General features: G+C 43.9%; 1 protein-coding gene across 6 annotated transcripts in view; it reads right to left on the bottom strand.

Moving 5' to 3' along the window:
- The window catches only part of GEMIN8 (gem nuclear organelle associated protein 8), a 31,373-nt gene extending 14,137 nt beyond the window's left edge, over positions 1–17,236 (bottom strand). The window contains exons 1-4 of one of the 6 annotated variants that reach the window (XM_082375895.1): positions 17,085–17,236; positions 11,899–11,955; positions 8,517–8,561; positions 7,445–7,886 (exon numbers count right to left, since the gene is read on the bottom strand). In XM_082375895.1, the coding sequence (XP_082232021.1) occupies positions 7,445–7,886; positions 8,517–8,528 (454 nt within the window). In that variant the 5' untranslated portion in view covers positions 8,529–8,561; positions 11,899–11,955; positions 17,085–17,236. Of the gene's footprint in view, positions 1–7,444; positions 7,887–8,516; positions 8,728–11,898; positions 11,956–16,740; positions 17,052–17,084 lie in introns of those variants that run through there. The other 5 variants (XM_082375893.1, XM_082375896.1, XM_082375894.1 and 2 more) reach the window with 5 other exon arrangements.
- Positions 17,237–20,617: the final 3,381 nt, after the last annotated feature.

Below are 20,617 nucleotides of genomic sequence, written 5' to 3' on the forward strand. Positions count from 1 at the left end.
ATAGAGAAAGAGATGCTGAACTCTCAAAAGGCGCTGGGTAGGGCCCCCTCCCTCAGGTCCTTGAGTCTCCATGGGGGAGAGGTTGGGGGAGGGGGAAGGAAGGGGCACCGCTGAGTTGGGGGTCTGATTTTGTTCCCTTACATTTGAGTTGCTTTCCCTCTACTTACTCACAAAAAAAAAAAAAAGTTCTAACATTAGACTATAAATTTGAAAACCAGTCAGCTTAAAACTAAATACCCTCAGACTAGCTGGGCGCTGGAGGCTACAGGTAGCACGTGAAAGTGCTTCAGTGTATACCGACCTAGGGGACCAAGCAAGCCTTAGGATGCAATACTCATTTGAGGGCATCCACTTATTCTAGGTTCTATTTATTGCCTCCTCCCTCCTCATGGAAGAAAGGATTCTCAATCACTGGCAGTTCTTCTTCCTGTCAAAACAAGGTGAGGGCTCAGCCAGCCAGATGGAAAGTCATCTGACTGAAGCAGAGAAGTCGAACAACACGCTTCAGACATAACTGAACAGGGGCCTTGTCATGCAGAGGTCGGTCATTTTTCCCAAAAACAGCTGTGGGACTCAGTGTTACCAAGCACTTTTTTCTTGTAGGATATTTGGCCAAGGCAATTTGTGTTAATACAAATCAGAGTATCTTTTTCAATTTCAGCTTTAAAACAGGGTTGTAGTGGGGTGAATAGCCTCCCCACAAATCTCCATCAACCCAGAACCTCAGAATGTGATCTTATTTGGAAATAGGGTCTTTGGGGATGTAATTAAGGATTGAGATGAGATGATTCTAGATTAGGGTGGGTCCTAAATCCAGTGAGTGTCCTTATGTCAGACAGAAAAGGACACATACAGACACAGGGGGAAACCATATAAAGATGGCGGCAGAGATGGCAGCCTTGCTGCCACAAGCCAATGAAAGCCAGGAGCTGCCAGAAGCTGGAAGAGGCAGGCCCTAGAGCCCTTGGAAGGAAGCGTGGCCCTGCCGACAGCTTGATTTTGGTCTTCTGGCCTGCAGAATTGTAAGAGAATAAATTTCTGTAGTTTTAAGCCACACAGTTTGTGGTAATTTGTTACAATAGTACTAGGAAACTAATTCAGGGGTTAACATGCATACAGAGTTAAAACAGGAAAAACAGTATTATACTATTAAGGAGAAACTCTACTGGACTCCATCTGTGTTCAGGGTATATAACCTTGATATTTTTTGCCTCAATCTATACATTTACATGGTGTTACCAATGTAGGCTTAAAGTCTATAAAGGAAAAAACAATCATGGGAAGTGACTTGGACTTCAGAGACCCTGACATAGCAGGAAAACATTCATTCAGTATTCCAAGATAATGAGCTCAAAGGCAGAACATTTTGGAGGACAAAGCACTAAGACAAATGAGTGTTAAAGAATGTGATTTCCCCCCATTTTTCTAGGATTAGCACGTCTGATTATATTCTCTGCTGTGTTGCCAGAGTTAATGACCTCAGCACGACCGAGCGAAAGCACAGACTTGATTTATGTCATGAATGCCTCGTTTCTGGCTTGTCAGCAACACACCCGGAACACAGGTGCTTGCCAGCAGGGCTGGAGCCATTACTGACGGGCCTTCCATCCTCACCCCACGTCCCTCACTCCACGACAGATGTAATCCCCAAGTCCGTGCGTTTCCATCCCTCCCTTCCATTTTTCTATGGCCATTCACACGTATCTTCTCACGGACTGGTTTGATGCCCCGAACATCTGGACTAGAAGAAACACACACATGGCGGAATTGTGCTCAATCAGCACGATTCCACACTTGAATCTCATTGGCGAAACTAAGATAGCTCCCTAAACACTGGGCCGTAGGTTTCGTTTTATCTTCTAGGTTTTCTGTGGAGGGTGGAATGAGGGAGAGCGGGATGGGTTCCAGCAGACTGACGGAAGGTTCACTAGGAAGACGAGAGTCTAAGCCTTCCTGCTCCGGTGGACACAACGTAAAGGAGCAGATGTCGCCCATTAAATGTCCACAAAGTACACCTGGGCCCTTGGTAAGACCGGCACTTTGAGTGCTGGGTGGGGAGCGCACTTAGCCCTTTCTTTCCTTCCCCCTCATTCCGCACTGCCCCCATCCCTCAAAGCCTAGTGTGCACTCCGTTTCTCCACAACCATCCCGTGGAGCTCCTCTGACCACTGAGCCCACTGGCTCTTCCCCTCATTTGCAAGACTACCCATGGCCCACACCATAAATGGCTCTTGTAGGTATCATTTTAAACTTGATTTTGTCTTCTCTTCCCACATGGGTTTATGCTCTTTGAGAAAATGTCCCTGTTTGGGCCCGACATCTACCCCCAAAACACAGGTGACAACTATCTGACTGGCTCGTGCCGAGACAACAGTGGCAAGTGTTTGTTTCGGGAGGCCTGCTTCTCTACGGAGGATGAGAACTTTCACTCATTTTCCCTCTAAGTATTAGGACGAGGACCTCGCAGTCTCAACTGATGGTTATTTATGACTAAAAAAATGATACCTTCCTTAACCTAACAATAAACATTTTTCCTAAGAAATAACGGACAACACAGCTGACCTTTTAAAACTTCACAACTGTCTACTTTCCCATAAGTAATGTTACCAGTGAAGTTTTAAATAACAGCAATATCTCGCTAGGAAACGATGACATATAATATAATCAAAAGCATGCCTGTTACCGCTGCACAAAAAAGAGTTCTTTGTTTACCCTACTTAATATTTTTTTGGTTTTTATTGCTGAAATATGTGAAATTAGAGACTGTCTGGAGGAACAGTAATCACAAACAAGAACACGCTGTCCAGTCTAAAGGATTTTATCCCAAGAAAATATTAAATAAGACTCAGATGATGATGAATTATATAACGTATACATTCCTGTGGAGGTGAATAGTCCTGAAAAGCTAAATCTTTCAAGTTCAGCTACATTTTCCCTTGCTAGTAATATTTTATACAATCTGTGTTCTCTAAATGATTCATGTTCAGGGCTGAATTTGTCCTAAGCGAGTAAGTAGCTTCTAGTGGCTCAAAGAGCAAAACAACTTCAACCGAGTGTTCACATGACTCAGGTCCCTCATCTCTTTATTCAAACATTTCCCAACTGTGTATGTAACTAAACCTCTGTGAGCATTTCTAGCGAAGGTGATGGATTGGAAAGCACCATGGGCATTCCAATTACTTATGTCTGAATGCCATCATTCATGACTGCTCCAAGGAACACGAATTGATCCTATATGCCACTGAAAGTGCTGGTGAAAAACCTAGCGCTGGTGAAGTGCTGCCCATTATTTTTGGTGGGGCAGCGTCAGGCCCTGGCAGCTGCTTCTCACAGAGACTGCATCTTTCGCAGGAAGATTAGATTCCGACACCAAAGCCTGTTCTCATCCTCGCCAGACAACTCTCATGTCTCCCGGGGACCTGATAAAGCTTTCAGGGCGGACTGCAGGACACAAGAGCATCAGAGATCCCAGCACAAGCGATTTTGAATTATGCTACAATTACACATTTTTAAAGCACAAAGTAGCGGAAGCTCAATGCGTTTAGTGCTGTTTTGAGGAAGGTGGAAGCAGGTTCATTTCCCCAGCCCGTGTAGGTTACTATATTAACTTATATCAAGCAAGAATGTCCTCGAAACAGAACTAAAAGTTGTGGTAATGACTACTTTGACAAAATTGTATTAGTGGCTCAATTCGACAGATATCAAAGCTTTTCATTCTTTTATGTTTTAAATATTCTAAATCAATTTAAGAGTTTGAAAAGTGCTGCCTAGGGCAGAAATATATGACTTCTTTTTTTTCGAAGTCAGAGAACACTTTATTAAAAATATGCAGAATCTCAATCAAGCACTCACTAATCAGCAACCAGAGATGATCATACTAAGTGAAGTAAGTCAGACAGAGAAAGACAAATACCATATGATATCCCTTATATGTGGAATCTAAAATATGACACAAATGAACTTATCTATGAAACAGAAACAGACTCACATAGAGAACAGACTTGTGGTTGCCAAGAGGGAGGGGAGGTGGGAGAGGGATGGAGTGGGAGTTTGGGATTAGCAGATGTAAGCTTTTATATATAGGATGGATAAACAACAAGGTCCTACTGTACAGCATAGGGAACTATATTCAATATCCTGTGATAAACCATAATGGAAAAGAATATGAAAAAGAATATATAAATGTACAACTGAGTCATTTTGCTATGCAGCAGTAATTGACATGACATTGTAAATCAACTATACTTCAATTAAAAAAAATAACAATCAAGCACTAATCAAGACAGTATCGGAGTAAAACCGGTTTATGGTTAATAATCCATGTTAAAGGATGAATTATTAGCAACAAACCATAACAACTAACACTTCTTGGGCACTGACTTCCGTACAGAGCACTGTTGTATAACTTTTCTTATCTCAGTTAATCTTCATAGTTACCACCCCATTCATTAGAATCCCCATTTCACAGATGAGGAGACTGAGGCACAGGGTAGCGGTGCACAGGATAAGAACCTCCAGCTAGTAAGTGCTGGAGCGGGGCTGGAAGCCTGTGATTCCAGCGGTCCTGCCACAGCTACCCCTGTATAATTCTACTAACAATAATGTAAGTATTGGTGAGTAGGGATGGAGGTTGTAAGGGTTTCCATAAAATTCCCTCTTTTGTTGGTTTGCTATCTAGATCACGGTAAAACAAACATGTACCAGATTTTCTTCACAGCAATGACAAGACCTGTGTGGTTCACTTATGTCCCACTCACAGACTGCATTTGGAAACAAAGAAAATTCTGACAGGGTGATTGTATTAGTTTCCTAGGGCTGCTGTAACAAAGTGCAGCACACTGGGTGCCTTAGAACAACAGAAACGTCTTGTCTCACAGCTGGGGAGGCCGGAAGTCTGAGATCAAGCTATCGGCAGGGCCGTGCCCGTCCAGAGGCGCTAGGGAAGGTCTGTTCCAGGCCTTTCTCCCAGCTTCTGGAAGTTCTTGGCTTGTGGCAGCAGAACTCCAGTCCTCTCGTGCCGTTCTCCCTGGGTGCGTGTCTGTCTCTGTTTCCAAATTTTTCTCTTTTTATAAGGACACCAGTCATACTGGATCAGGGCCCACCCTAATCTCATTTTAACTTGTTACCTCTGTGAAGACCCTCTCTCCAAATAAGTCACATCCTGAGGTCTGGGTGGGGGTTAGGACTCCAACAAATCTTTTTTTAGGGGACACAATTCAACCTGTAACAGTGACGATAACAATAGGACTCGGAGCCCTGATGCAAACTAAGCAGATTTAAGGATGATATCAAACGAAACATGCAGTTCCTCAAGTTTATAAAATATTCAATGCCTACTTCACCTTGTAAAATGGCCCAAAGAACCATAGCAAGTTTAGCACTTCATGGGATAAGGTTTGAAAAGTTCTAATTTAAGGCTTATAATTAATACTGGAAGACTTCATTCATTCATTCAAAATAATATTAAGTGCCAGGCAAAACTTAGCAGGCAATTTTCATGACTTTTTCTTAACCTACCTAGAATTCTACCTGACAAAGGCAAGACGGAGAAACAGGGATGGTTCTTAACCAGACGTCTGTAACTGAACTGCTGACAAGTGAAGGACGCATTTCATTATTCTATTTTCACGTCACTCATCTCTATTTTTCATTGAATAACTCTGTCAGGTTTATTTTAAATTAGCAGGTCATTCAAAACGGCCTTTTAGGTGGCTGGGGTTTGCTCCCATCCTTAATTACAACTTCTATCATAAATGTGGCACTCTCTCTGGCAGGAAAAACATGTTCTTCTGCCTTTGGGTACGAACAACAGAAACAAGACCTGTCTCCATCATATTTTCTTTTTCAAAAGCTGTAACAAACAGCATTCCAACCACACGTGGACATGCTCCAATGCCAACTCTCCCTCATCTGTTACATACTTTTAAATTAGACTAACAGTTATTTCAAATGTATTTTGAAAAAAGGTAAAATTTATTTCCGAAGATCAAGGAAAGACATGCATTCTATGTGTAATAGAAAGTACTGTTTTAAAAATACTTGTTTGCATATACTTTCTAATATGCATCAAAGAAGTCAAAGGTTTAATCAAAAGAAGGGAAGTAAAACTGAATGAGTAGTGAAGAATCACAGGCAGACACTAAAGGGCCTGAGACTTTATACACAGCCCACCGCTCAGTTCCTGGCACCCAGTGGGGGAATCAATAAATGCTCGCCCATCATTAGGAAAACACAGATCAAGCAAGATGTAAATGAAATGCACCCATCCCCAGGCTTCTATGTCTCCGTTTACTAGAAAATTCTAGGCAAAATATATAATTAGAACTCAATAAAAACAATATTGAGACAGCATGTTGTAATAGGGAGAAAAGCATTTGTATGTCTGTTAGGGACACTTAAAATGTAAATGGGCTGGTGAATCTTAACAGTAAGGAAAGCACAAAAAGCAGTTTTAGTTTTTTGTGGCAAGTTAGTAAGAAATTAAAAAAATAAAATTCCTGCTTTCCGACTGAAGATTTAAGACCATTATCATAATTCTCTAACCCCAGGAACAGACAGCCACGGCACAGGATCAAACCAGAGAGGGTAAATACCAGGCATTTTGTTATTCTTTTTAGGTTCACACTGGTGTCTACTCTGAAGGGAGCTTGAGATTTAAGACCTGGTAGCTCTGCAACACCAGGGCAGTCTCTGAGCTGTGTACCAGTGAGGTGGCAACAGCATTTTAGGAACCTAGTGGTCCTAAGCCCTGAGTCTGCGCTAGAGGAACGAGCACGGGAACTGGAGTCACACAGACCTTGCTTTGAATCCTAACGGCAAATTACTAGTTGATACCACAGAACAAGTCCATGAAGCTCCTGAAGGCTCACTTTCCTTAGGTGTGAAATGGGCTTAAAACCTTGAGGGACTGCTGTGTAGACTAGGGAATGCACACACACACACACGCACGCACACACCCCATCTGGTGCATTGTCTGAAATTCAGTAAATGGCAGAGGTACTATTAGGATAAGTTTTGTTCTAGAACTAAAAAAAAAAAAGTCCTATATTAAAACAACCCTGGAAACTAATATAAGTGAGGTTACCACATGACCAGAGCTTTTCCAGGCTTAGGATTGGGTTTGAAATATTATCTGTACCCAAGGGAGGACTTAGAAGGTTATAAATGAGGGCCGGACGGGACTTCCCTGGTGGTCCAGTGGGTAAGACTCCATGCTCCCGAAGCAGGGGGCCTGGGTTCAATTCCTGGTTGGGGAACTAGATCCGGCATGCATGCCGCAACTAAGAAGCCCGCATGCCAGCGAGTACTGAAATGAAGATCCTGCGTGCAACAAGTAAGAGCCAGGGCAGCCAAAATAAATAAATAAATAAAAATAAACGTGGGCAGGAGACAAGGCCAGAGGCGGGGCGGGGCAAGGCCGCGGAGCGGGGCGGGCAGCACTTACGGCGCTCCTCCTGGTGCCTCTCGGTCTGGGCGAAGTACTGGCGTAGCTCCTCCGTGATCTCCATGTTGCTCACGTCGCATTCTATGCCGCCATCGTCGGACTCGCTCTCTTTCTCCTTCTCCTCCTCTGCGGACCAAGCTGGCTGTTCTCTGCCGCGTGGATGTGGTCCACGCCCGCCAGCGCGTGAATGACGGCGGTGGGAGTCCCGGGAGGCTGGGGGGCGCTTGTAGCAGGACTGAGGCCTTCCGGCCTTCTTAGCATAAGCGCTCTGGGGAGGGCCCACGGCAGAAAAGTACCACGGGGAGGTGCTGCACGATGTCACGGCCTTCCGGTAGGCATTCTGATGGCTGCACATCCACGCCATCGCCTGATGGTAATGTTGCCAGTATCTTGCGTAGACCGGATGAGAGGACCAAGACTCCAGAGCTTCCGCTGTTGCCGGCTACAAAACACAAAGAAATGTAGGCTAGACACCACGCGGTTCAGCCTCAAGAGAAACCTTCAAACGTTCAATCAACTAACCGTGTGTTTACTGGGTATCTACTAAACATCTCCTCTCCACGAGGGTGCTACGCGGCCAAGGAGAATATAAGACGGATCCACGCCCACGATGGGCGCCAGGCGTGTGCACACTTGCTCTGAAGTACATGCGCATGAGGCACACACAGAACAATTAGTTTGAGGTTACGGCCCATTATAAAGTGGGGACAGAGGCTAATAATGATCATTTCTAGATGAGACGCAGGGGGCAGGAGGACCCGATGTCTATCATCTTGGCCCTTTCTACCCACTGTGATTAAATGACTAATTCCAAGTTAGAAACGCCTGCCAAGAACCACATGAACTGGTGAGCATGACGTTCTCTGGTCCCTCCCTCTCTGCCCCCTAAACACGTGCTGGCGGCCCACTCCTCAGTGCCTGGGACAAAAGATGACGAGCAACACACCCGATGGTGCTCTACCTTTAGTTTTCTGATGTATTTCTTTGGTCTTCTCCATCATACAATGAGACACCAAGACCTTAAGGACTAAAACTTACCTTTTTTCTCATCAGTTAAAAAAAAAAATCTTACCTCTGCTGCCATCTCTGATTGTGAAGGTCCAAACGAGCGCCGAAACTAGGAAAGAACAAGCACAGTGCAGACGTCTGGTCAGTCCAGGGCTGTGATATTCGTAGCTATTTTGCGGTTCGCAGAGCGGCTCCTCAGAGGCTGCTCTCTCCCCAGGACGGTGCCTGACCGTCACGCAACACACCACGACAGGACCGACACCTGGGCTAGTGGTCTAAAAAGGAGGGATCCCCTTAGGTGTGACTCAGTGGCTCAAAGGACACTGCATTTTTCAAGTATAGTACTTGTTTCCCTATTGAAAGTAAAGTCCACGAGAGTAACCACATAAATAGCTAGTCATATGTATGTAAAAAAATAATACACGGAACATGAACTAAAAATGTACAACTATTACTTTATTTACTAACCCATAGTTCATGCCAATGCCTATTTAAATTAACCCTGGAGGGCTTCCCTGGTGGCGCAGTGGTTAAGAATCCGTCTGCCAATGCAGGAGACACGGGTTCGAGCTCTGGTCTGGGAAGATCCCACATGCCGCGAAGCAACTAAGCCCATGTGCCACAACTACTGAGCCTGCGCTCTAGAGCCCGTGAGCCACAACTACTGAAGCCCATGTGCCACAACTACTGAAGCTCGCGTGCCTAGAGCCCGTGCTCCGCCACAAGAGAAGCCACCGCAATGAGAAGCCCGCGCACCGCAACGAAGAGTCGCCCCCGCTCGCCGCAACGAGAGGAAGCCCGCGTGCAGCGGCGAAGACCCAATGCAGCCAAAAATTAAATAAATGAATAAATAAATTTATATATAAAAAAAAAGTTCATTAAAAAAAATAAATAAATTAACCCTGGATCTCCCAGAGGCCTGAGTAGAATAGAATACATCTTGCCAACTCACTGGAAATCTTTGTTGGGTCTTGCTACAGGCCTGGAACTTGGAGAAGCCTCTCTAAATAAAACAACTCTCTCGGCTGGGTTGTACCCTGGGCTTTAAGCCCCCCAAATGCACCTTGCTTTGGTTTTGACTGCAAAAAGCATCTTTCAGCCAGCGTGTGACACTACAGTCTCCCTGCCTACCCACGCTGCGTCTCTGCGGGAGGAGGATCTGGTCACCTGGGGACTCCACCAAGTGACCGCGTAGGATACCTTTGCCCAACAGCCTTGCTCTGCCAGGATTTACTCCCTTCCGTGCTATCTACCTCTTGTGATTTACTGATATGGCGGGAAATACCTCAAGGTAAAGTTTAATCTGCATCTGCACCTTTTACAACCTATTTAAAACACACTTCAATTTTTTCCCTTCTGTTCAAGGGTTCAGAGATGCTCAAGTGCCAGCCGACACCAGAATGTACTTTAAAAAAAAAGTTAAACAAAAGCAATAGCCTAAAATGCATGAGAATTTAAGCAGCTATGAGACAAAACCCCTAACACAATGTGATGCTGAGCAAACAGGTACTTGGGTTTTGAAACTCTGGAAATCAGATACCGAAGGAGTCCTATTTTTCCTACTTTACTTAATCATAGGGTAGAATTTGAAAATCTCCAAGCCTTCAGAAATAAACTTGACTTATTTTGTAATCTCCACCAGATGTTTTGCTATGGTTAATGTGGAACACTGGGATGTTAAATTGACCCCATCTTTTAAGATTTAGCCTAAAGAGAAAGATTCACATTCTTTTTAAATATAATAAGCTTTCAAAGAGGGTATTTCCAAGAGGGCTGACATGGTCTTCTGTGAATTTTTCTTAAACACAGCCCACACTTCCTGTTCCCTGTTCTAAATTCACAAACACACACACATGCAGTGAATGTAAACTGGGGAAAAGCTAACAAGTACAGTGAAAATACAAGTGTAAATTATTGTTCACATCACTTTACAACTATAATTTAAAGGCTTAAAACATAAACAATTATCTGAAAATCTGGCTAACTGCTATGTGCTTTATAGGCTACCGAAGAAATGCATATAAAAACAGTCAATACTACTAAGGGGCTAACCACCTACAGAAGTAAAACCAACACAAAAGAAATTACAGTAGAGATCAGTATACACTTGAGTGCTAAAGTGTAAGGTGCAGCCTTTAAGTGGCTAATTCACTCCAGCCAGGTTTTATATGTCTACCACTGAAATCTGAACAGCTTTCTGAGTGCCTGAAGCACAAAATGACATTAAAGTGAACTCCATGTGTATCTTAATCAAATTTGTTTTAGAGATTAACAATTAGCATAGGAATTAAATTAAAAAAGCCTATGAGACATCTGCGCATCTTGGGGAAATTAAGAGTTTTGAATCCAGACTTCTATGCCTTATAAAATACGTACTTAGAACCAGATCAATGTAAATATTAATTATCTCGAACTGGGAGATCTGACAGCTTCAGATATGTAATAAATATCATTGTGATTGAACACTACTGCAGACCTCCGACAATCCTGTTTTTATTTATAATTGGGAAAATCCAGCCTGGCTTTAGAAGCAGTAGTACCAGTATTCTGAAAATGCACAAGATGGCTTATGAGAGGCTCCCCTCTGCAGAGCTAGAAGTTAGGCATGCGTGGTAGAGTAAACAACTGTTTAAGAGGTTCAAGTGTTAATTCAACGAGTTCCCCAGGCTGTTCAAATGCCAATGGCTGTGATTAAAAAGGGATGGGAATGCTAATTTGAGGAGTGGTTATTTACTTATGCCTTTGATTCAACAAATAATTTGATAGAAGGGCTGCCACGTTCCACTGCCTCAGAAATCACCACAGCCACTCTGGGCACTTTTGCAAGAAAGCAGCCAGGACTAGGAGCTGGGATGACCGAAGAAAGCCAGTCCCAGCATTTGGACCAGAAGCCGTTCAGATTCAGCGCAGGCTGCTGACTACCTATAAAGCATATCAACTCATCTGCCGAGATGCTGACCTCTTTTAAGACCCAGGCCATTAAGGAAAGATGAATTTACATTAATCATGGAACACAGGCACCTTTGTCATCGATTTTCTTCTGATTATGCTTTCCTCATTGCTTTGGCCACTGGGACACTTATAATCAAATCTGCTGCCATCTTCTAGCACGTTTAGAGTCCTCAGGCTGCTCATTTCACCCTTGGATTTATTATTTTCCCTCCCCAAATCCCAAAACCTATGTATCATATCCTTTTACATTTTAAGTATCTTTAAGATTCCTAAAATCCTATAGATACTCAATTAAAAAGAGCATCGCTTATATGTGGAATCTAAAAAAAAAAAAATGATATAAATGAACTTATATACAAAACAGAAAGAGATCCACAGACAGAAAACGAACTTAAGGTTACCAAAGGGGAAAGGTGGGGGAGGGATACACTAGGAGGTCGGGATTAACATATACACACGACTATATATAAAATAGGTAACCAACAAGGACCTACCGTCTAGCACAGGGAACTCTACGCAATACTCTGTAATAACCTATATGGGAAATGAATCTGAAAAAGAATATATAACTGAATCATTTTGCTGTATACTTGAAACTAATACAACATTGTAAACCAACTATACTTCAATAAAAATAATAAATAAATAAAATAAAATTTTCTTCAAGTTGAACAAAATATTCCTGAGAATGAATGACAAATTAATCAGTCTCTCTCAAATCAAATAAGAAAAAGTATAGAAAAACACATCTAAAGAAAGAGCAGCTTGCATAGAACTTTATTATTAGCTCGCTATTCCCAGTATTACTGTTGGTGTTTTATACCAGCAAATTTTTTTCTCTAAAGGGCCAAATAGTAAATATTCTGGGCTTGTGTGTCACATATACTGTTACATAGCCGTCCTCTTTTTTTTTAAATTAAAAAACAACCCTTTAAAAATGTAAACATCATTCTTAGCCGTGGGCCATCGCCTGCCCACCCCTGCTTTATGTTAAATCCATTACAGGCCCCATAGACCCTGCCCTCAGTATGTTGAGCATACTAATTGTTCCTCGCTTTGCACTTGGAAATCAGTGGAGGAACTCTGAGATTCTCACCCGTCTTATAAGTTATTAGGCTCAGAATAAGACTAGTGGAAGCAAGAAAACTGTGATTATGACCAACAGCAATTTGGTGACCAGTTCCTAATACTGGGGACAAAAGAATCCTCTCTGTGACTAAATAAGCAAATCGGACCATTTCTTAAAGAGCTCCATAGACATTTAAAGACTTAATTAAGAAAAACAAAAAACAAACAAAAAAACCCCACCCTGACTCCTGCAAAACAGGACCAATCAACAGGGCTTAGAAAGCGTATGTAGTGCCGTGATTTCTGATGGAGATTCTACTAGCTGCCCCGGGCTAGGCAGGAACCCAACAAGGACGGGAAGCAGGAGAGAGTTCCGAGTGTTTATTCCCTGGAAGAAGGAATCCATATCCTTCCCGGCTGACCACATCAGTTAGCACCCAAGGGAAGGTGAGACCCTACTCTAAGAATGGGCCCTGTTAGCTTTTCAAAGCTGGGTTCCACAAAGGAGCTTAATTAAGGACCTAATAAAAATGCCTGGGCTTCTGAAAAGCCAACATTAAAATAATTCTAGACCCTACAGCAGTACTGTCACACACCACCACCAGCTCAAAGAAAAGAAAGCTTAAGGTAGCAGCAGATTGAGCTGCCCTTTCAATGGTTTTTAATTTTATCTGTCATTCCCCACCTCCCCAGAGTGTCTCCGACTCTTTTCTGGCACCTGGCTTCGTGAACTGCACAGCAACCTTTCTCCTAATGGGATGGTGGAGATGAAAGAAAAGAGAGGGTCAATGTCAGGGAAGGCCAGGATTCACGGCACTACCAACCGGGAAGCCCTCTCCAGGGAGGACAATGGCCCGACAGTCACTGCCCAGCTGAGCCTGGGCGAGTACAGAGACCGAATTCATTGTCTGTCCTCAGCCACCAGAAGAGGAAGGAAAAAAACAGCGTTGAGGAAAAAAACAGCGTTGAGGTCATTCACGAAACACTGCTGAGGCCCACAGGCAAAAGGCAGTGCCTCTGAGTCTCGAATGATATATTTTTCCATATAGCCTTTCTTAAAAACCGCACTCATTCTTCAATGACTCTGCTTATCGTGGGAGACACATTTTTAAATGCATAAATATACATGAACAACAACAGACATGAGCTTTGTGGTTTTCAATGGATAAAATGTGACTATTTCCATTGAGTCATTAAACATTTCCACCAATAAGGAATGTGGCTTTGTTGAAAGGTAGTGACATTGTACAAATTTTTTTTTTTTTTTTTGGCCGAGCTGCACAGCTTGTGAGATCTTAGTTCCCCGACCAGGGATTGAACCTGTGCCCCGGACAGTGGAAGCACGGAGTCCTAACCATTCGACCACCAAGGAATTCCTTGCACAAATTCTTTTTACTGCCTATTTAGATTCTTATAAATATAGGATCTAGGATGCATCATAGCAACCAGATGAATAAAACACAAATTCCCTTCGAAATGATAATGTATCCTCTGTAACTGGATTTTCCTCTCTATCCTCCTTTTCCACTAGAATTCTGAAAATTAAATACATGAAAACTCATCGGCTTTGATTTTTGCATAGAAACACATTCAACGTTGGTCATTAAATAAGATACACAGCTTTCCCATAAGGCTCTCCCTAATTTGGTTCTCTGAGCCAACCGGAGAATTGGAGGGATCTAATTAGGCCTTCAGTATACACGGTTTCAAGGTAGAAGGAACGGGGTCTGCTGGAGATGGCTCAAAATAAATGACGGTATGGTGAGAAATCTGAATTACATACATTGAGTCATATGCAGTTCTACGGAATCTCGGTATATGCGGTAATAACCCTATCAGAGAAGATGTCTCCCAATAAACGCACACACTGGTAGGAACTTCCTCAACTAAGACAAATGAGAAAATGTGGTTTTTTGGAGAGCACTGCTTCTTGCCGGCACCCCCAGCTTCGATCTGAGGCTGGCAAGTTCATCTGGCTTGCTGCCCTCAGAGGCTCCCTCCTGTGGCTTGGCGTGGTCCCGGCTTAGTGATTTGGACATCAGAGATGGCTCAAGTCTGAATGGCCTTTTCCCACCCTCAGCAGTCCAAGCTCCATCTTTCCTCCAGACACAGGCCTCCTACAAGCGCACAAGCTACTGTGTTTAGAAGGCCTGCCTCTGTCCGCCTGTAACAGTTAAAACTGATGGGTGAGGGAGCCTCAAACCTGAGTTTCATTTCCCTTTCATTCTCTCGACCCCAAGCCCCAATTTACTCTTCTGGCTGTTGCAATAAGAAGCAATGTCACAATGAAGGCACAGCATGGGGAAGGAGGAAGGCTGAAAGGATGTAGTTAACAATTCTTCTTTTTCATACAAACCATATTCTACCCACAGAATGGCACTGTTTAATTTGTCAGCAAGGGTGATGGATTTGGGAATGGATTTATTTGCAAGTTCACCAAATCCCCACGTGACTAACATAAGAATCAGAAGTGAAATATGAGGACAGCCCCAAAACAAGGTTACCCCCGACTCTTGAACACAACAGGCAATGTGAAAGCTGAAAATTGGGGTAACCGACAAGGACAGAATACAACGCAAAAGAGGAAACAGATAAGCTCCCTTCACTGCAAGTATATTCTTCAAACAGCAAAACCTAGTGTGACCATGAAGGAATAAGGGTTGGCCAGGTAGGTAATACAAGTTAAGAGCATAAACCACGACTGGTTTAAAGTGGTTAAAGTCACCATCGGATGTCAGGAGCCTTATTTCAAGTTTTCCTTCCATAAACACATACAGGGTAATTCCACGTTAATCTCTCTTTTCTGAATTTAAACGGCACTCACTATGCCCCTCTCATTTGGGCATTTAATCAATTACTTGTAGGCCTGGATTCTGCCATCTGTTCCTTTTAAATTTCCTTTTTTCCTTCCAGCATACAAAAATCATAGCTAATATTTCCTGCCCTTGGATGCTGTTGGGATCGCCATTTCCTGTTACACTCTCCTCCAACCTCTACCCTCCCTAAAATCATTGAGTAGCTAGTAACTCAAATAACTCTGGCTATAAAGCTCCAAATCTTTTCGGAAAGTAGATATCTAAATACATTAATATGTTTTCAAAGATATTTTCAAATCATCTGACCTTTGATCAACAAGTTATGCTCTTTTTTCACCTGTTCACTTTTTTACACTGTTCTATAGCTGGATTTCCTATTGTAGAGAAGTACAGACGTCCCTCAGTGTTCGTGGGGAATTGGCTGCAGGACCTCCCCCCGCAAGAGACCAAAGTCCACGGATGCTCAAGTCCATTATATAAAATGGCGTGGTAGAGTCGGCCCTACGTATCCGCGAATGCGGAAGGAAGTTTCAAGAGTTCCGCACCTATTTTGTGAATTCTCCAACCTCTGCTCTATGCTTACTTGTTCAGTTTTCCTCCCTATCCTGCTCATTTCACCCTATCCTTACATGTTGCACCCTAAAAACCAAAATAATCCTTCACCCTCTGTAAAACACTTTTACAATGAAAATTCTCTCTGGAGCTTTAGTTTATATACTTTCCCAGCACAGCAACGAATACTCAGAGGAGATCTGTACACCTTACTGTGAACTTGCCTTCAGTTATGCCGATCCAAAGTTACTAGGTAACAATCTTGGAAAATATACGGTTTCTGTTCACATTGCCATCCCAAAGGAGCTGTTACTCCTATAAACTATATTTGTAAAAACTGTACGTGTAAAGGTTACCGCCACCCCATAATTCATGGGAACTCTGAGAGTAAGTAACTCCAGAAATGTTATTTGTGTTATTAATCTTCAGTCTAAACTTTCAAGTAATGTTATTCTGACTTAAGGTGCAAAACAGCTGAATACAGAATCTAGCCTGTGAAACAACTTTAAAAATCATTCCTGAAAAAAATAAACTTATTCAGAACCATCTGGTCTGTACTAAGGGACTCTCAGGATTTCAGAGCTAAAAGGTACTTCGTTGGCCACTGGTGCAACTTCACTTAACTACTGAGGAAGAACAGAGGGAAAAGACATTCTCCACCTTCACAGGTAAGGCGCAGAGAAGACCGCAGGTGCCAAATGTTCTCCAGGTAACTACCATCAAAACCTCTGACCTCCCACAGAGGTCAACGTGCGAGGGAAAAGAGAGGAAAAAAAACCCCCAATTTTTGAATAGACGGGCCAATATCCTAGCCTTCCCTCTAAGGATGAGGCTGACCTGGGTGATCTGTTCTGATTCTGGGCTGGATGGGCAAAGCCCGAATTCACCTTCCAGACCTACCTTGACATGGTGTTACCTGGCACATCAGAATCACAATGGGGAGCTTTTATAAAAATACCGATGCCGGGGCCCCACTTCTAGAAATTCGAATTTAACTGGTCTGGCATGGAGGCCCGGGCATTTAAAAGCCATCCAGTGATTCTGGCGCACGGCAGAGCCGAGGGGCTCTGGAACCAGTTCCCTCTCACAATTCGCGGGATGCTGATAATTACGACGATAACGTGACAGCCAAGCCCTCTGCTCTCCCGGCCTCAGAGAAAGTCAGGCTCAGGGGCCGCCAGGCTCAGGGGCCTCCAGGGGCCTCCTTCACTCCCCAAATGAAACCTAGCCGCCCCCGGAGTCACCTCGACGGCGCGTAGCTTACGAATCCTGGGCGGTGGGCGAGCAGGGACCTATTTCCGGTGGGAAACAGGAGACGCGGTGCGTGGGAGAGGCTGTTGCCGGGGCGACTAGGCGTGAGCGTCCGGTGCGGGTCACGTGGCCATGACGTGTAGGAAGTCCAGCCCCCCCGCGGTTGACGTCACGTCCTCGCCGCGTTCCGCACCACGCAGGGGGAGTGGCGCGCAATGGGGGCTCCGCCTCTCGGGGCGGAGCGTGGGGACGGCCGGTGCAGGGTGTAGTGACCGGGTCGCGGCACTCGGGTGGGGGCAGTCCTGTGCCTCGGGGTCGGGCGGTGGTCGGGAAGACGACGGTCGTTTCTGCACGGCTTCCGCCTCCGCTACAGTTCCTTGGCATTTAACTCTTCGCTCTGAACGTTCTCACTTCCGTTCCCTTGTGTTTAGTTAGCCTTTGCTTTTTTTAAAAACTAAAACGGAGGGTGGTCGTGGCCCAGGCTTTGAAAATAGTCACCCAGATCTGAGTTTGAGTGCGATTCTAGCGCTTAGTTTATTAACCTCCCTAAGCCTCGGGTTCTCGCCCCGAAGAGGTGAGAAATACCTGGTGCACAGGGCCTGGTGCGTGATAGCTGACAACAATTGGTGCCTATTAACATTTTTTTAATCATCACAATCATTATCAGCAATACCTGTTCTGTTAGCATCGCAGAGGATCAATGATAACCAAGCATAAATCACTCAAAGCCTAAGTGGCATAATCCTTTCTGGGGTAATTTGGCAAATTGCGCCAAGAGCCCTAAAAGGGGGCATATTTCTGTACTAGAATGTTCACTTCCGAGAATTTATTCCAAGGAAAAACAGACGTAAACTGGATGCTCATCGAAGAATTATTTCAAAAAGTGGAAAGTGGAAACAACTTAAATGCCTAATAAGAGTAAATGGCTAACTCAATTAGACTTTATCAATGGTGTGAACATTATTACCATGTTATTCCTATACTCCAGAAGAATCAAATACTGTAGAAGAATATTAACAAATTAGTACTGGATGCCTACTGTGTGTCAAGTATTATTCCAAATTTGCATTATCCATTGCAGCCACTTGCCATACATGGCTGTTGAGAGCTTGAGATGTAGTCTGAACTGAGGTGGGCTGGAAGGGTAAATTACACAGTGGCTATTGCAGAATTCGTTTGAAAAAATGAATGTGAGATACCTCATTTTAAAATAGTAACAACATGTTAGGGAAGGACTGTTTAGGTTAAGTAAAATATAAGATTAAAATTAATTTCATCTTTATCTTTTTACTTTATTAAGGTGGCTACCAGAACATTCAGCTCTCTATATGGGGCATGCAATATATAATTATATGTCTATTGGACAGCGGTATTCCATTTACTGGATATATGGTGGTAAACAAGACAGTTTTTGACCTCCTAAAATGAGCACCACTGAGTAGAGTGAAGACAGTAAATAACATCATTGTACACCATGGTAAGCTCTTTGCAGAAAATATAGCAGGGTAAGGGCCAGAAAGTGTGTTTATTTTGAGGGTGGTTATTTTAGACAAGATTCGGCCTCCAGAAAGTGGATGTGGGAGGAACTAAGATATTTGTGGCTAGAAGGGTGGGGGGATAGCAGGGGTGTGGTGTCTTCTAGGAGAAGTCAGGGATGGATTGCGGCTGATAAATCAATTGGGTCCTGGTGGAGTCTTTGCCAGAGGGAAGAAACCACATCAGGGGAGGAAGGGAAGAGAGAAGTGGGGTAAGATACCAGGGAGAAAGAGCTTAGGGGGCCCCTGGTAAAAGCAGAACAAAGCAGGCCTGGAGTGGATGTGTTTCAGGTCGAGTAGTTACTGGAGTACTATGATTTATATACAATAGTACTATGAGTGTGTGTGTATATTCTCTCTCTCTGGGTGTAAGGTGTTCAGAGTCGAAAGGGAGACCCACCAGGCCAGGGACTCAAATTCCACCTACCTTGGAGGTCCAGACTCCCTGCTTTGATGCCTTGGCACACATGGTCCAAGATGGTGCTCCACTGCGCCTTCTAGCCGGTGGGAAGGGAGAAAGGTGAAGCCAGGGCATGCCACTTCTGTCTAAGGTATGGTTTCTCCACCTTGGCATCATTCACATTTGAGGCCGGATAATTCTGTGTTCTGGGAGCTCTCTTGTGTGTTGTAGGATATTCAGCCGCATCCCTGGCTCCTACCCACCAGATGCCAGTAGCATCATCCCCCAGTTTTGACGGCCAAAAATGTCCCCAGACATTGCCAAATGCCCCCTGGGGACAAAATGACACCCCCACCTCCCCGCGGTCGACATCACGTTCGCGCCATGTTCTGCACCACAGCAGTTGAGAACCACTGCTTTAACTACTAAGTTTCCTACAACACTTCTGCTCAAATCCCGCTGATGGCCAGAACTTCATGACTCAGCCATCCTAAGGGTAAAGGAATCTTGGCACTGTCTGCTGGTCAGGTACCCAGCTAAAAGTGAGTTCAAGAAGAAGGCGAGAAGCTAGCTGATTCTCCCACACCCTGGTTGCTACAGGGAGTGGAAATTCCATAGCTGATTGAGGAGGTGGCCCTGTTTTTTTCATCTTCCAGGCAGAGTTTTCATCATCATTCACTGTAATTCACTTGCATGAAAATAGTGATGGTGAGGAAAACTAAGCACTTAAAAAGTAACAATCCTTTTGGAAAGGACGGACATTGTTACTCCAGAGAGCTGACCATGGAGAGAAACTGGATTCTGAAACGGAGGCTGGAGGTTGGATTTTTGTCTTGTGTTTTAGCGCCATCTGGTGGAAATGTAGAAATCCTACCGTTCCTCACCCTCTTGTCTGGTATTTTCTTTCATTAGTCTCAGGCCTAAACCTCAAATTATAAATAACCCTTAACTGGATTTTAGCAAAGTTTTAAAGGGTCCTTTAAGAGGAGGGACTCTTCAAAGCAGGGTTTCTCACCCTTGGCATGACTGACCTTCGGAGGTCCTTTGTACTGTAGGATTTTTAGCAGCATCCTTGACCTCTATCCACTGGATGCCAGTAGCACCATTTGTGACAATTAAACATTGCCAAATCTCCCTTGGGGTGGGAGGACAAATTCGCCCCCAGTTGAGAACCATTCCTTGAAAGAGAGTATCTAAATTCCACCATCTATGAAGCCATGTTCTGTCGAGGACACCTCTCTCTTGTACCAGCATCCCTCTCTTCCCTTCCCGGTCAGCAGCAACCTCACTCAGGCTCCTTGATCTTTACAATAGTCTTGGTTGATTTTTCATCTCTCGCTCCGTCCTGTTCTTTCTGCTTCTCTTTTCGGTCCTACTTCTATAATAAGTGGGCGACTTTGATTCTCTTGCCTTCTTTCCACTCAACTCACTTCCATTTCTCTTCTGGCGCATCCGTTACAGGACAACTGTCTGACCAAGGCTCCCTGCGGACTTTTTCCTGTTTACTCTCCACTCTCATTTGGCCTCTCTGCAGTGTTTCATACTATTGATCGTGCCTCTTTCTTTGCAATTACCACATTTTCCCTCCCCA

Source organism: Balaenoptera borealis (genome assembly GCF_965194805.1).
Source record: "Balaenoptera borealis genome assembly, chromosome: X".
In the NCBI taxonomy this organism is placed as follows: domain Eukaryota; kingdom Metazoa; phylum Chordata; class Mammalia; order Artiodactyla; family Balaenopteridae; genus Balaenoptera; species Balaenoptera borealis.